General features: G+C 37.1%; 1 protein-coding gene across 1 annotated transcript; it reads left to right on the forward strand.

Annotated features, from left to right (window-relative positions):
- Positions 1 to 16,635: 16,635 nt before the first annotated feature.
- Positions 16,636 to 17,191, forward strand: GCK72_003952 (uncharacterized protein; the record flags this gene model as incomplete). The annotated part of the gene is made up of 3 exons (XM_003101568.2): positions 16,636 to 16,730; positions 16,780 to 16,974; positions 17,023 to 17,191. The coding sequence occupies 3 exons, from the start codon at positions 16,636 to 16,638 to the stop codon at positions 17,189 to 17,191; spliced, it is 459 nt and encodes a 152-aa protein (XP_003101616.2).
- Between the last annotated feature and the right edge of the window lie 149 nt (positions 17,192 to 17,340).

The following is a 17,340-nucleotide window of genomic DNA, read 5'->3' on the forward strand; positions in this document are numbered from 1 at the left end:
CCTTCAATCATCCTACAGTTAGACATCCAGCAATCAGACTAAACCTTTTTTTATTTAGGTTTGGTTTACTGCAATTACAATTTTTCATAATCTGTTTGAACCTTTTATATTTTCTAACTCTATGTCTACAGTAACATACAAAAAGGTATCAACTTTGGTTGTTTTCACTGTAAAAATGACCAACTTTGAGAGTGTGCCGTAGTAATTCTGATTGTCACACCAAGAAAAATTTTAATGGATCATACAGATCAAGAATATGACTCTACTTTTGTAGTTGACAACTTCTTTGTACGAACACTCCCTAGCAAGTTACATATCGACAAAATATGTTTTTTCTCAAATCGACCAGTGCAAATTATTGCGATTTTTGAGCTGTCGTCTTAAAATGACCATACCTCTCTAGGAAGTGTCCGTACAAAAAAGTTGTCAACTACAAAAATGAAGCTCTACTTTTGATCTGTATGATCCATTAATAGTTTTCTTGGTGTGACAATCAGAATTATTATGGCACACCCTCAAAGTCGTTTTCCATTTAGAGCAGCCAAAGTTGATACCTTTTTGTCTGGTACTGTATGTTCCTTTTTCTGATTCAAAAAAACGAAGAAGGAGTATTCGGGTATATTAATGACGATTAAACTTACCACATTTTTTCTCAAATTCACATCTTTTCCATAATTGTGCATGACACTTTTCATAAAAACAATAATCAATTAAAACAAACGGAAGGAAAATTTTGAAGCGAATTGTAGAGATAGCAAATGAATGAGTGAAAGAACGCACGATTTTCTCTACCTCTCTTTTTTCGATACCTAACGAATGAAACTCTTTACTTATTACATTTTTTTCCCTAAATTTCTCTTGAATATCGGATTTTTTTGTTCAAGTGCTCTGAATTAGTAATGGAAACGGTTGGAGTAGAAAAATTCGTTGTTTACCGCCGTTTGTCATTCCTGGTGTCGATGATAAAGTGGCATCATTAGCGTTGATTTCGAGTATTAAGAAAAGACACAGAAAAAGAAATCGCATCTGCAATAACGAGTTATGTACTTGTAATTACTAGACACAGGAGAGAAGAAAGTTGAAAAAGTGATGGATAGAAGAAAAAGAAAAGTTTAAAAAGTTTGAAAAATTCAAGTATAGATGAGCACCCCCTGTGGAGGTACCTTTTCTCAATATGGAATATTGTGTCCAACTGTGTGGAGATAAATTAAAGCACACGAACTTTATCACAAGCTAGTACTTCTGTTTGGGTGAGCTAGTTGTAGAATAGGCTCTCAAATAAGGAAAAGATACTTATTTGACCAAAATATTTCTGATATTTTCAGCTTTGAAGCCGTGGGCAGTCAGGTTTTTGCCTGGATGACCTGAAACAGTAATGTTGCATGTCCTTTAGAATAATTGTGTTTATTAATAAAAGGCTAGTAAAGATATAGGGGTGATCTAACTATAGGATTGATAATTCATAATTATGGTTCGTTAGTCGGCTAAAGACTTAAGAACCATACTTGCAAACCGGGCACGGGACGACACGGGCCGGCTCGTAACTCTTTTCAATCTCAATTTTTTGAGCTCAAAATTATATCAAAATGTAGATCTCGACGAGTTCTATGTCCGTGACCTACTGCGGGCCGGATGGCTATTCGCTAATGTGCCGTGGGCCGGGCTAGAATGGCTTTTTTGACCATTTTCGCGTTTTTTGGCACTTTTTAACGGCCTGCGACACATTAACGAATAGCATCCGACCCGCAGTAGGTCACGGACATAGAACTCGTCGAGATCTACATTGTCGTATATTTTTGAGCTCATAAAATTGAGTTTGATGCGAGTTACGAGCCCGTGTCAGCCCGTTTCGGCCCGGTTTGCAAGTATGCTAAAAACTACTAGAAAAAATGTTGAAAAGTTGCTTTCTCTGTGACCAGTCATGTGACCTGCCGGAGGAGGCAAGACTGATTGGTGTCTCTACTTTTGCTATCTCTTATCTATTTCTTTTCAGAGGATGTACTTAACAGCTGGAGCTGTTTTATGCTTGCGTCTCCTCTCATTACATGTGTTTGAGGTGGTGCTGATAAGAAAATAAGAGCGGTCTTCCTGCTTATTATCATTATTATTTATTTACGGATGTTCGATACCTAAAGGTTAATCAATCAATAATAGAATACAAAAAAAAGAAATGCAATAAAAATAAGAGGGGAAGTCAAGTTAAGAAATGCCAGAGCCATACACATCATCGTTTCATGCAACCAAATTGCACGTCATCTAGAGTAAAAGATTGGATTGATAGAGTAAAGATGTGCGGTGACATGCGGTACTGATTTATTGTTCTGTTATTATCAAAAAATATAATTTCTCAAAACTTTCATGTAACTCCAATTCCTGACCGAAATAAACTCAAAATAATTTTTATAATTTTGAGGAAATGGCATGCGTGGAGGACCGCGAATGCAGTCCGTCCCATGTGACTCCAATTCCTATCCATAATAATCTTAATATAATGTTTATAATTTTTATATTTTTGAGGAAAAGGCATGCGTGGATGACCGCGAAAACGAAATATTAAGATTATTAGGGATAGGAATTGGAGTCACATGCCTTTCCTCAATATTATAAAAATGAACGAATCAAAAAATCAATAACTCTTGTCACCACACATACCGTAAAACTGTATTTGAGGTGCATGCAACTCTATTGTTCAAAGGGTCTGTCAGAGTGCAACTCTATTAGAATTCAAATAGAGGGTGCACCTCTATTTTTCATCGACGAATTTGCCCGACCTCGATACCCAACTATCTTTTGAATTTGTTTGATTTCATTAGCTTTTTATGCCGAATTCATCGAACTTTTACGTAAAAAACGAAGAAAATCCTGAATTTTTATAGAAAACTACGTTTTGACCCCAAACATGCTGAAATAGTGATGAGAGAGAACAGTTCGGAGTCAGTTAATGATCATATTAGAGAAAAGGGTAAATCGCTGGAAGGCAACTGTATTAGAGGGGCACCTCAATTAGAGGGTGCAACTCTATTGTTCAAAGCGTCCGTCGGAGGGCACCACAATTAGAGGGGCACTTCAAATTGAGGGGCACCTCAAATACAGTTTTTACGGTATTCATCATTACCCAATTAATCTTTGCTGCAGAAGACTTGCAACTAGTTTGTATGAAACTATGAACGTCCCAAATGTCTATGGAATTTCGTCTGTATCCGTGAATGCAGGACAAGATTCCAATTTTCAGTCGGACTTTTTGATCTTCAGTCATGTTTCGATTAGTGGAGAATGATAAAAAATGAACGAGGATAGCTACAGCGGCTTGACACGGGAGCGTTGGTCACACCCAGTCATCGACCGACATGTTGAAATTGCAAATATTTGAATTCCCGCAAAAAGCCATGCGGCAAACATGCAAAAACATCTCTTGATGTATCTCACTAGTAATCATAAGTTCAATTTGCGTTAGCTATTAAGTATATATTAGCAAGCACAAGAAAATAAGAAAATATAGTTTTCCTTTTTCATTACAAAAAACTCGCTGAAATCACTGAAACACGACAATTTCTGACATTAGTCTCATTATTATTTCAATTCTGAAAGTTGGAATCTCAACTGTGAAAATTCGAAAACTTCCCAGAGAACCGTTATTGCACAAGTTGTGTAAATTGAGGTCATGTCGACAGGTGCTAGCATATTGAATGTGACGAAATCGGCCTGTGTTCTTATTGTTGTTTTTTACCGCTAACGCTCACACCTGTCACTTATCTTCATGGGAAATCGAATAGATGACAGCAAACTGGACACGCCCCCAGACCATATGAGATTAGATGGATGGAATACAGTCAGTTGTTCCGTTCTCTGCTGCACCGAGCAGTCCTCTCTTTTTGGGCTCTTTATGTTCCTTATTGCGTTTTTACCTAGACTTGTCACGGGCTGGGCCGAAATCAAACAAAAGCTCGGCCCGGTCCGGCCCGCTCTGCCCGTTTTGAAACATTTTTTGAAACTTGAATTCTTGAATTCTTGAATTTTTTTTTACATTTTTTGAACTTTTTTTGAAAAAAGTATAGTTTTTGATCAAAACTTTAAAATTCAATCAAAATGTGAATGTTATGATAATTTTAGCATTTTCACTCTATTTTTTCGAAAAATTTCAAAAAATTTTAGTAAAAAATGAGTACCCACTTTTGAATCTGGGCCGACCCGATTTTTGACAAGTCTGACTTTTTGTATCATTTGGTTCTTTCAACCTTTTCATGAACACTTTCTCCTTACCATTTTTCTTGATTCCTGAAAATTAAATTACTACGTTTTTAGCCACGCAACTTTTGAAGAAATGTTTAGTTTCTTGACAAGTTCTTATTCCACTTCAATTAATTACTGTCTCTGTTTCTCAAACCTCTTTTTTACTAGGGAAGGATTCCATGTGACCGTGGAGTTATGAGACGTGACCTATATTATTTATTGATCGATAGAATACAGAAAACTGACAGGCGAGGTCACCTTCTTTCATGACACCGCTCTGTTATCGATTCCCATCAGAGAAAACAAAGAGGCAGGTGTCGTAATCCAATGTGTTAACAGTCTATGTATCAGAGCTGTGCGGAATTCCTTCCTTCTTCCTTCCTTCTTCCTTCTTCCGGGCTTTTTTCACTTTTTTCTTCCTTCTTCCCTCTTCCTTTTTAAAAATTTCACTTCCTTCTTCCTTCTTCCTTCTTCCCTTTTCAAAAATTTTATTTCCTTTTTCCTTGTACCTTCTTCCGTTGAAAAGTTTACTAAAATTTTGTAATTTTCGACGGAATTTTGGCGGAATTTTGGTGGTTTTTGACGGAATTTTGTATGAAACAACGCCAAAATTGGTTTTCAGGGATGGCTAGAAAATAGTATCCTCAACTTTGTCATTCTCAAAATTAACTTCCTATTTCCCGGTTTGGAACCCAACTTCCTTCTTCCTTCCTTCTTCCTTCCTTCTTCCTTCTTCCGGGCTTTTTTCACTTTTTTCTTCCTTCTTCCTTCTTCCCTTTTGAAAAATTTACTTCCTTCTTCCTTCTTCCTTCTTCCCTTTTGAAAAAGTTATTTCCTTCTTCCTTTTTCCTTCTTCCCTTTTCAAAAATTTTACTTCCGCACAGCTCTGCTATGTATTGTCTGGGCCAGTCGTCTTCTTCACATACACATCATCTGCCTTTATATCTCATTGGGAAATCTAACAGTAAGGCAGCTAATAGGGACCGCCCCCTTGCGCACAACGGTCTGTAGACCAGTATTTAGTCATTCTCCTTTCATTCATGTTCACTAGCCTAAGTTCATCTCTTATGTCTTCTTTCTTCTTCTAAATCAATTGAAACTCATATTTCCAGTCCTTACTCTCTCTGATTGGTTTCTGATTCTGAAACTAATTAACTAATTTCCAGCCAAGACAATTCACAGCAACACGCTACACTCACCAATCAACGACAACTCTCTTACTATCTCTCATCTCGATAGGAGGTGATCGAGAGTAACTTTCCTTAAAATTATAGAAATAATAACTTTATTAGGGACCGGGGTGCTTATCATAGAAATTCTACTTTAAGCATAGATTCTTAGTAAATAGATACTTTTGGACGTTTAGTTATGATAGGTTATTTGGCGGATGCTGGTGGGTCGGGTCCTTTGGGATTTACCATAGCTGAAGTTGGATACTTATCATAGAAATTCTACTTTAAGCATAGATTCTTAGTAAATAGATACTTTTGGACGTTTAGTTATGATAGGTTATTTGGCGGATGCTGGTGGGTCGGGTCCTTTGGGATTTACCATAGCTGAAGTTGGATACTTATCATAGAAATTCTACTTTAAGCATAGATTTTTAGTAAATAGATACTTTTGGACGTTTAGTTATGATAGGTTATTTGGCGGATGCTGGTGGGTCGGGTCCTTCGGGATTTACCATAGCTGAAGTTGGATACTTATCATAAAGACTTTACTTTAAGCATAGATTCTTAGTAAATAGATACTTTTGGACGTTTAGTTATGATAGGTTATTTGGCGGATGCTGGTGGGTCGGGTCCTTCGGGATTTACCATAGCTGAAGTTGGATGCTTATCATAGAAACTTTACTTTAAGCATAGATTTTTAGTAAATAGATACTTTTGGACGTTTAGTTATGATAGGTTATTTGGCGGATGCTGGTGGGTCGGGTCCTTCGGGATTTACCATAGCTGAAGTTGGATGCTTATCATAGAAACTTTACTTTAAGCATAGATTCTTAGTAAATAGATACTTTTGGACGTTTAGTTATGATAGGTTATTTGGCGGATGCTGGTGGGTCGGGTCCTTTGGGATTTACCATAGCTGAAGTTGGATACTTATCATAGAAATTCTACTTTAAGCATAGATTTTTAGTAAATAGATACTTTTGGACGTTTAGTTATGATAGGTTATTTGGCGGATGCTGGTGGGTCGGGTCCTTTGGGATTTACCATAGCTGAAGTTGGATGCTTATCATAGAAACTTTACTTTAAGCATAGATTCTTAGTAAATAGATACTTTTGGACGTTTAGTTATGATAGGTTATTTGGCGGATGCTGGTGGGTCGGGTCCTTCGGGATTTACCATAGCTGAAGTTGCATACTTATCATAGAAATTCTACTTTAAGCATAGATTCTTAGTAAATAGATACTTTTGGACGTTTAGTTATGATAGGTTATTTGGCGGATGCTGGTGGGTCGGGTCCTTCGGGATTTACCATAGCTGAAGTTGGATACTTATCATAAAGACTTTACTTTAAGCATAGATTCTTAGTAAATAGATACTTTTGGACGTTTAGTTATGATAGGTTATTTGGCGGATGCTGGTGGGTCGGGTCCTTCGGGATTTACCATAGCTGAAGTTGGATGCTTATCATAGAAACTTTACTTTAAGCATAGATTTTTAGTAAATAGATACTTTTGGACGTTTAGTTATGATAGGTTATTTGGCGGATGCTGGTGGGTCGGGTCCTTTGGGATTTACCATAGCTGAAGTTGGATACTTATCATAGAAATTCTACTTTAAGCATAGATTTTTAGTAAATAGATACTTTTGGACGTTTAGTTATGATAGGTTATTTGGCGGATGCTGGTGGGTCGGGTCCTTCGGGATTTACCATAGCTGAAGTTGGATACTTATCATAGAAACTTTACTTTAAGCATAGATTTTTAGTAAATAGATACTTTTGGACGTTTAGTTATGATAGGTTATTTGGCGGATGCTGGTGGGTCGGGTCCTTCGGGATTTACCATAGCTGAAGTTGGATACTTATCATAGAAATTCTACTTTAAGCATAGATTTTTAGTAAATAGATACTTTTGGACGTTTAGTTATGATAGGTTATTTGGCGGATGCTGGTGGGTCGGGTCCTTCGGGATTTACCATAGCTGAAGTTGCATACTTATCATAGAAATTCTACTTTAAGCATAGATTCTTAGTAAATAGATACTTTTGGACGTTTAGTTATGATAGGTTATTTGGCGGATGCTGGTGGGTCGGGTCCTTTGGGATTTACCATAGCTGAAGTTGGATACTTATCATAGAAATTCTACTTTAAGCATAGATTTTTAGTAAATAGATACTTTTGGACGTTTAGTTATGATAGGTTATTTGGCGGATGCTGGTGGGTCGGGTCCTTTGGGATTTACCATAGCTGAAGTTGCATACTTATCATAGAAATTCTACTTTAAGCATAGATTCTTAGTAAATAGATACTTTTGGACGTTTAGTTATGATAGGTTATTTGGCGGATGCTGGTGGGTCGGGTCCTTCGGGATTTACCATAGCTGAAGTTGGATACTTATCATAAAGACTTTACTTTAAGCATAGATTCTTAGTAAATAGATACTTTTGGACGTTTAGTTATGATAGGTTATTTGGCGGATGCTGGTGGGTCGGGTCCTTCGGGATTTACCATAGCTGAAGTTGGATGCTTATCATAGAAACTTTACTTTAAGCATAGATTTTTAGTAAATAGATACTTTTGGACGTTTAGTTATGATAGGTTATTTGGCGGATGCTGGTGGGTCGGGTCCTTTGGGATTTACCATAGCTGAAGTTGGATACTTATCATAGAAATTCTACTTTAAGCATAGATTTTTAGTAAATAGATACTTTTGGACGTTTAGTTATGATAGGTTATTTGGCGGATGCTGGTGGGTCGGGTCCTTCGGGATTTACCATAGCTGAAGTTGGATACTTATCATAGAAACTTTACTTTAAGCATAGATTTTTAGTAAATAGATACTTTTGGACGTTTAGTTATGATAGGTTATTTGGCGGATGCTGGTGGGTCGGGTCCTTCGGGATTTACCATAGCTGAAGTTGGATACTTATCATAGAAATTCTACTTTAAGCATAGATTTTTAGTAAATAGATACTTTTGGACGTTTAGTTATGATAGGTTATTTGGCGGATGCTGGTGGGTCGGGTCCTTTGGGATTTACCATAGCTGAAGTTGCATACTTATCATAGAAATTCTACTTTAAGCATAGATTCTTAGTAAATAGATACTTTTGGACGTTTAGTTATGATAGGTTATTTGGCGGATGCTGGTGGGTCGGGTCCTTTGGGATTTACCATAGCTGAAGTTGGATACTTATCATAGAAACTTTACTTTAAGCATAGATTCTTAGTAAATAGATACTTTTGGACGTTTAGTTATGATAGGTTATTTGGCGGATGCTGGTGGGTCGGGTCCTTTGGGATTTACCATAGCTGAAGTTGGATACTTATCATAGAAATTCTACTTTAAGCATAGATTCTTAGTAAATAGATACTTTTGGACGTTTAGTTATGATAGGTTATTTGGCGGATGCTGGTGGGTCGGGTCCTTTGGGATTTACCATAGCTGAAGTTGGATACTTATCATAGAAATTCTACTTTAAGCATAGATTCTTAGTAAATAGATACTTTTGGACGTTTAGTTATGATAGGTTATTTGGCGGATGCTGGTGGGTCGGGTCCTTCGGGATTTACCATAGCTGAAGTTGCATACTTATCATAGAAATTCTACTTTAAGCATAGATTCTTAGTAAATAGATACTTTTGGACGTTTAGTTATGATAGGTTATTTGGCGGATGCTGGTGGGTCGGGTCCTTTGGGATTTACCATAGCTGAAGTTGGATACTTATCATAGAAATTCTACTTTAAGCATAGATTTTTAGTAAATAGATACTTTTGGACGTTTAGTTATGATAGGTTATTTGGCGGATGCTGGTGGGTCGGGTCCTTTGGGATTTACCATAGCTGAAGTTGGATACTTATCATAGAAATTCTACTTTAAGCATAGATTTTTAGTAAATAGATACTTTTGGACGTTTAGTTATGATAGGTTATTTGGCGGATGCTGGTGGGTCGGGTCCTTTGGGATTTACCATAGCTGAAGTTGGATACTTATCATAGAAATTCTACTTTAAGCATAGATTCTTAGTAAATAGATACTTTTGGACGTTTAGTTATGATAGGTTATTTGGCGGATGCTGGTGGGTCGGGTCCTTTGGGATTTACCATAGCTGAAGTTGGATACTTATCATAGAAATTCTACTTTAAGCATAGATTTTTAGTAAATAGATACTTTTGGACGTTTAGTTATGATAGGTTATTTGGCGGATGCTGGTGGGTCGGGTCCTTTGGGATTTACCATAGCTGAAGTTGGATACTTATCATAGAAACTTTACTTTAAGCATAGATTCTTAGTAAATAGATACTTTTGGACGTTTAGTTATGATAGGTTATTTGGCGGATGCTGGTGGGTCGGGTCCTTCGGGATTTACCATAGCTGAAGTTGGATGCTTATCATAGAAACTTTACTTTAAGCATAGATTTTTAGTAAATAGATACTTTTGGACGTTTAGTTATGATAGGTTATTTGGCGGATGCTGGTGGGTCGGGTCCTTCGGGATTTACCATAGCTGAAGTTGCATACTTATCATAGAAATTCTACTTTAAGCATAGATTCTTAGTAAATAGATACTTTTGGACGTTTAGTTATGATAGGTTATTTGGCGGATGCTGGTGGGTCGGGTCCTTCGGGATTTACCATAGCTGAAGTTGGATGCTTATCATAGAAACTTTACTTTAAGCATAGATTCTTAGTAAATAGATACTTTTGGACGTTTAGTTATGATAGGTTATTTGGCGGATGCTGGTGGGTCGGGTCCTTCGGGATTTACCATAGCTGAAGTTGCATACTTATCATAGAAATTCTACTTTAAGCATAGATTCTTAGTAAATAGATACTTTTGGACGTTTAGTTATGATAGGTTATTTGGCGGATGCTGGTGGGTCGGGTCCTTCGGGATTTACCATAGCTGAAGTTGCATACTTATCATAGAAATTCTACTTTAAGCATAGATTCTTAGTAAATAGATACTTTTGGACGTTTAGTTATGATAGGTTATTTGGCGGATGCTGGTGGGTCGGGTCCTTCGGGATTTACCATAGCTGAAGTTGGATACTTATCATAAAGACTTTACTTTAAGCATAGATTCTTAGTAAATAGATACTTTTGGACGTTTAGTTATGATAGGTTATTTGGCGGATGCTGGTGGGTCGGGTCCTTCGGGATTTACCATAGCTGAAGTTGCATACTTATCATAGAAATTCTACTTTAAGCATAGATTCTTAGTAAATAGATACTTTTGGACGTTTAGTTATGATAGGTTATTTGGCGGATGCTGGTGGGTCGGGTCCTTCGGGATTTACCATAGCTGAAGTTGGATGCTTATCATAGAAACTTTACTTTAAGCATAGATTCTTAGTAAATAGATACTTTTGGACGTTTAGTTATGATAGGTTATTTGGCGGATGCTGGTGGGTCGGGTCCTTCGGGATTTACCATAGCTGAAGTTGGATGCTTATCATAGAAACTTTACTTTAAGCATAGATTTTTAGTAAATAGATACTTTTGGACGTTTAGTTATGATAGGTTATTTGGCGGATGCTGGTGGGTCGGGTCCTTCGGGATTTACCATAGCTGAAGTTGCATACTTATCATAGAAATTCTACTTTAAGCATAGATTCTTAGTAAATAGATACTTTTGGACGTTTAGTTATGATAGGTTATTTGGCGGATGCTGGTGGGTCGGGTCCTTCGGGATTTACCATAGCTGAAGTTGGATGCTTATCATAGAAACTTTACTTTAAGCATAGATTCTTAGTAAATAGATACTTTTGGACGTTTAGTTATGATAGGTTATTTGGCGGATGCTGGTGGGTCGGGTCCTTCGGGATTTACCATAGCTGAAGTTGCATACTTATCATAGAAATTCTACTTTAAGCATAGATTCTTAGTAAATAGATACTTTTGGACGTTTAGTTATGATAGGTTATTTGGCGGATGCTGGTGGGTCGGGTCCTTCGGGATTTACCATAGCTGAAGTTGCATACTTATCATAGAAATTCTACTTTAAGCATAGATTCTTAGTAAATAGATACTTTTGGACGTTTAGTTATGATAGGTTATTTGGCGGATGCTGGTGGGTCGGGTCCTTCGGGATTTACCATAGCTGAAGTTGGATACTTATCATAAAGACTTTACTTTAAGCATAGATTCTTAGTAAATAGATACTTTTGGACGTTTAGTTATGATAGGTTATTTGGCGGATGCTGGTGGGTCGGGTCCTTCGGGATTTACCATAGCTGAAGTTGCATACTTATCATAGAAATTCTACTTTAAGCATAGATTCTTAGTAAATAGATACTTTTGGACGTTTAGTTATGATAGGTTATTTGGCGGATGCTGGTGGGTCGGGTCCTTCGGGATTTACCATAGCTGAAGTTGGATGCTTATCATAGAAACTTTACTTTAAGCATAGATTTTTAGTAAATAGATACTTTTGGACGTTTAGTTATGATAGGTTATTTGGCGGATGCTGGTGGGTCGGGTCCTTCGGGATTTACCATAGCTGAAGTTGCATACTTATCATAGAAATTCTACTTTAAGCATAGATTCTTAGTAAATAGATACTTTTGGACGTTTAGTTATGATAGGTTATTTGGCGGATGCTGGTGGGTCGGGTCCTTCGGGATTTACCATAGCTGAAGTTGGATGCTTATCATAGAAACTTTACTTTAAGCATAGATTCTTAGTAAATAGATACTTTTGGACGTTTAGTTATGATAGGTTATTTGGCGGATGCTGGTGGGTCGGGTCCTTCGGGATTTACCATAGCTGAAGTTGCATACTTATCATAGAAATTCTACTTTAAGCATAGATTCTTAGTAAATAGATACTTTTGGACGTTTAGTTATGATAGGTTATTTGGCGGATGCTGGTGGGTCGGGTCCTTCGGGATTTACCATAGCTGAAGTTGCATACTTATCATAGAAATTCTACTTTAAGCATAGATTCTTAGTAAATAGATACTTTTGGACGTTTAGTTATGATAGGTTATTTGGCGGATGCTGGTGGGTCGGGTCCTTCGGGATTTACCATAGCTGAAGTTGCATACTTATCATAGAAATTCTACTTTAAGCATAGATTCTTAGTAAATAGATACTTTTGGACGTTTAGTTATGATAGGTTATTTGGCGGATGCTGGTGGGTCGGGTCCTTCGGGATTTACCATAGCTGAAGTTGCATACTTATCATAGAAATTCTACTTTAAGCATAGATTCTTAGTAAATAGATACTTTTGGACGTTTAGTTATGATAGGTTATTTGGCGGATGCTGGTGGGTCGGGTCCTTTGGGATTTACCATAGCTGAAGTTGGATACTTATCATAGAGACTTTACTTCAAGCATAGATTCTTAGTAAATAGATACTTTTGGACGTTTAGTTATGATAGGTTATTTGGCGGATGCTGGTGGGTCGGGTCCTTCGGGATTTACCATAGCTGAAGTTGGATGCTTATCATAGAAACTTTACTTTAAGCATAGATTCTTAGTAAATAGATACTTTTGGACGTTTAGTTATGATAGGTTATTTGGCGGATGCTGGTGGGTCGGGTCCTTCGGGATTTACCATAGCTGAAGTTGCATACTTATCATAGAAATTCTACTTTAAGCATAGATTCTTAGTAAATAGATACTTTTGGACGTTTAGTTATGATAGGTTATTTGGCGGATGCTGGTGGGTCGGGTCCTTCGGGATTTACCATAGCTGAAGTTGCATACTTATCATAGAAATTCTACTTTAAGCATAGATTCTTAGTAAATAGATACTTTTGGACGTTTAGTTATGATAGGTTATTTGGCGGATGCTGGTGGGTCGGGTCCTTCGGGATTTACCATAGCTGAAGTTGCATACTTATCATAGAAATTCTACTTTAAGCATAGATTCTTAGTAAATAGATACTTTTGGACGTTTAGTTATGATAGGTTATTTGGCGGATGCTGGTGGGTCGGGTCCTTCGGGATTTACCATAGCTGAAGTTGGATACTTATCATAAAGACTTTACTTTAAGCATAGATTCTTAGTAAATAGATACTTTTGGACGTTTAGTTATGATAGGTTATTTGGCGGATGCTGGTGGGTCGGGTCCTTCGGGATTTACCATAGCTGAAGTTGGATGCTTATCATAAAGACTTTACTTTAAGCATAGATTCTTAGTAAATAGATACTTTTGGACGTTTAGTTATGATAGGTTATTTGGCGGATGCTGGTGGGTCGGGTCCTTCGGGATTTACCATAGCTGAAGTTGGATACTTATCATAAAGACTTTACTTTAAGCATAGATTCTTAGTAAATAGATACTTTTGGACGTTTAGTTATGATAGGTTATTTGGCGGATGCTGGTGGGTCGGGTCCTTCGGGATTTACCATAGCTGAAGTTGGATGCTTATCATAGAAACTTTACTTTAAGCATAGATTCTTAGTAAATAGATACTTTTGGACGTTTAGTTATGATAGGTTATTTGGCGGATGCTGGTGGGTCGGGTCCTTCGGGATTTACCATAGCTGAAGTTGCATACTTATCATAGAAATTCTACTTTAAGCATAGATTCTTAGTAAATAGATACTTTTGGACGTTTAGTTATGATAGGTTATTTGGCGGATGCTGGTGGGTCGGGTCCTTCGGGATTTACCATAGCTGAAGTTGGATACTTATCATAGAGACTTTACTTCAAGCATAGATTTTTAGTAAATAGATATTTTTGGACGTTTAGTTATGATAGGTTATTTGGCGGATGCTGGTGGGTCGGGTCCTTCGGGATTTACCATAGCTGAAGTTGGATACTTATCATAGAAATTCTACTTCAAGCATAGATTCTTAGTAAATAGATACTTTTGGACGTTTAGTTATGATAGGTTATTTGGCGGATGCTGGTGGGTCGGGTCCTTCGGGATTTACCATAGCTGAAGTTGGATACTTATCATAGAGACTTTACTTCAAGCATAGATTTTTAGTAAATAGATACTTTTGGACGTTTAGTTATGATAGGTTATTTGGCGGATGCTGGTGGGTCGGGTCCTTCGGGATTTACCATAGCTGAAGTTGGATACTTATCATAGAAATTCTACTTCAAGCATAGATTCTTAGTAAATAGATACTTTTGGACGTTTAGTTATGATAGGTTATTTGGCGGATGCTGGTGGGTCGGGTCCTTCGGGATTTACCATAGCTGAAGTTGGATGCTTATCATAAAGACTTTACTTTAAGCATAGATTCTTAGTAAATAGATACTTTTGGACGTTTAGTTATGATAGGTTATTTGGCGGATGCTGGTGGGTCGGGTCCTTCGGGATTTACCATAGCTGAAGTTGGATGCTTATCATAGAAACTTTACTTTAAGCATAGATTTTTAGTAAATAGATACTTTTGGACGTTTAGTTATGATAGGTTATTTGGCGGATGCTGGTGGGTCGGGTCCTTCGGGATTTACCATAGCTGAAGTTGCATACTTATCATAGAAATTCTACTTTAAGCATAGATTCTTAGTAAATAGATACTTTTGGACGTTTAGTTATGATAGGTTATTTGGCGGATGCTGGTGGGTCGGGTCCTTCGGGATTTACCATAGCTGAAGTTGCATACTTATCATAGAAATTCTACTTTAAGCATAGATTCTTAGTAAATAGATACTTTTGGACGTTTAGTTATGATAGGTTATTTGGCGGATGCTGGTGGGTCGGGTCCTTCGGGATTTACCATAGCTGAAGTTGCATACTTATCATAGAAATTCTACTTTAAGCATAGATTCTTAGTAAATAGATACTTTTGGACGTTTAGTTATGATAGGTTATTTGGCGGATGCTGGTGGGTCGGGTCCTTTGGGATTTACCATAGCTGAAGTTGGATACTTATCATAGAGACTTTACTTCAAGCATAGATTTTTAGTAAATAGATATTTTTGGACGTTTAGTTATGATAGGTTATTTGGCGGATGCTGGTGGGTCGGGTCCTTCGGGATTTACCATAGCTGAAGTTGGATACTTATCATAGAAATTCTACTTCAAGCATAGATTCTTAGTAAATAGATATTTTTGGACGTTTAGTTATGATAGGTTATATGGCGGATGCTGGTGGGTCGGGTCCTTCGGGATTTACCATAGCTGAAGTTGGATACTTATCATAGAGACTTTACTTCAAGCATAGATTCTTAGTAAATAGATATTTTTGGACGTTTAGTTTTGATAGGTTATTTGGCGGATGCTGGTGGGTCGGGTCCTTCGGGATTTACCATAGCTGAAGTTGGATACTTATCATAGAGACTTTACTTCAAGCATAGATTCTTAGTAAATAGATACTTTTGGACGTTTAGTTATGATAGGTTATTTGGCGGATGCTGGTGGGTCGGGTCCTTCGGGATTTACCATAGCTGAAGTTGGATACTTATCATAGAAATTCTACTTCAAGCATAGATTCTTAGTAAATAGATATTTTTGGACGTTTAGTTATGATAGGTTATTTGGCGGATGCTGGTGGGTCGGGTCCTTTGGGATTTACCATAGCTGAAGTTGGATACTTATCATAGAAATTCTACTTTAAGCATAGATTCTTAGTAAATAGATACTTTTGGACGTTTAGTTATGATAGGTTATTTGGCGGATGCTGGTGGGTCGGGTCCTTCGGGATTTACCATAGCTGAAGTTGCATACTTATCATAGAAATTCTACTTTAAGCATAGATTCTTAGTAAATAGATACTTTTGGACGTTTAGTTATGATAGGTTATTTGGCGGATGCTGGTGGGTCGGGTCCTTTGGGATTTACCATAGCTGAAGTTGGATACTTATCATAGAAATTCTACTTTAAGCATAGATTTTTAGTAAATAGATATTTTTGGACGTTTAGTTATGATAGGTTATTTGGCGGATGCTGGTGGGTCGGGTCCTTCGGGATTTACCATAGCTGAAGTTGGATACTTATCATAGAGACTTTATTTCGGTGAACGGTCGGATGGTGCAAAGTCTTATGGATAAGCTGGCTGAGGTGTCGATCGCGAGTCTAGGAGGCGGGGCTTCGAGATAATTTTTTGATTTTCCCCTTTTTTGTTGAATGTTTTTTCTTAATAAAATTCTGTTTATTATGGTTTTATCTGCTTAAAACGCGGTTTTACTCACTTTCCATTCATATATTTCTTTTACTTTTAAAAAAAATTGAATTAAAAATATGACTTTTTTAGCAGAAATGGCCACGAACGACGATTTTCATAAGAAATCAATGAAAAATCTGCAAGATTTTTCGGAAAAAATGTCGAAAAGCGTGGCTGAATTCGCGGAAATTCAAGAGAAAGCTTATGAAGAGGAGAGAAATGCGAAAGAAGCGGAAATTCAGAATCTGAAAGAGTGAGGCAGAACGATTTATAATTTTACAATAAAAAATCCCAATTTTCAGACAGATTATGGGAAAAATCGATGTGGACACTGCGAATATTTTCAGAAAAGCGAATGAAGATCTGAAAATTAGTCAAGAAATGGTGAAAGAAATGGAGAAGAAGTTGGATGCGAAGGAGAGAGAAATGAGTGATTTGAAGGAAGAATACAAAAGAAATTTAGAGGAGAAAGAGGACGATATCAGACGTCTAAGAGAGTAGGAATTAAAAAAAAAATTTATTTTCATTTTTATTTTTATTTTCAGTGATCTTCGCTACTCAGAGAATGATGCTGGAGAATTATACGATCAAATGGAGCGTCTGGAACGAACCGAAGAGAGACAGCGCGAGAAAATTTATAAGCTGGAAGAGAAGCTGGCGGAGTACGCGGAGAGTGATGAATCAGATGAATCAGATGAATCTGATGAAGATTGATACAGTTGGAACAATTTCGGGAATCTGCTTTATTGAAATATGTTGAAAAATATGGACATTCTAATGATAATACTCAAAAATCTTTCTCAAAACAAGAAGTTTTGAACCGAAAATGCTCAATTTTCGAAAAAAGGTTCCGCCCAGCATTT

The sequence above is a fragment of the Caenorhabditis remanei genome, chromosome II (assembly GCF_010183535.1).
Source record: "Caenorhabditis remanei strain PX506 chromosome II, whole genome shotgun sequence".
NCBI lineage: Eukaryota > Metazoa > Nematoda > Chromadorea > Rhabditida > Rhabditidae > Caenorhabditis > Caenorhabditis remanei.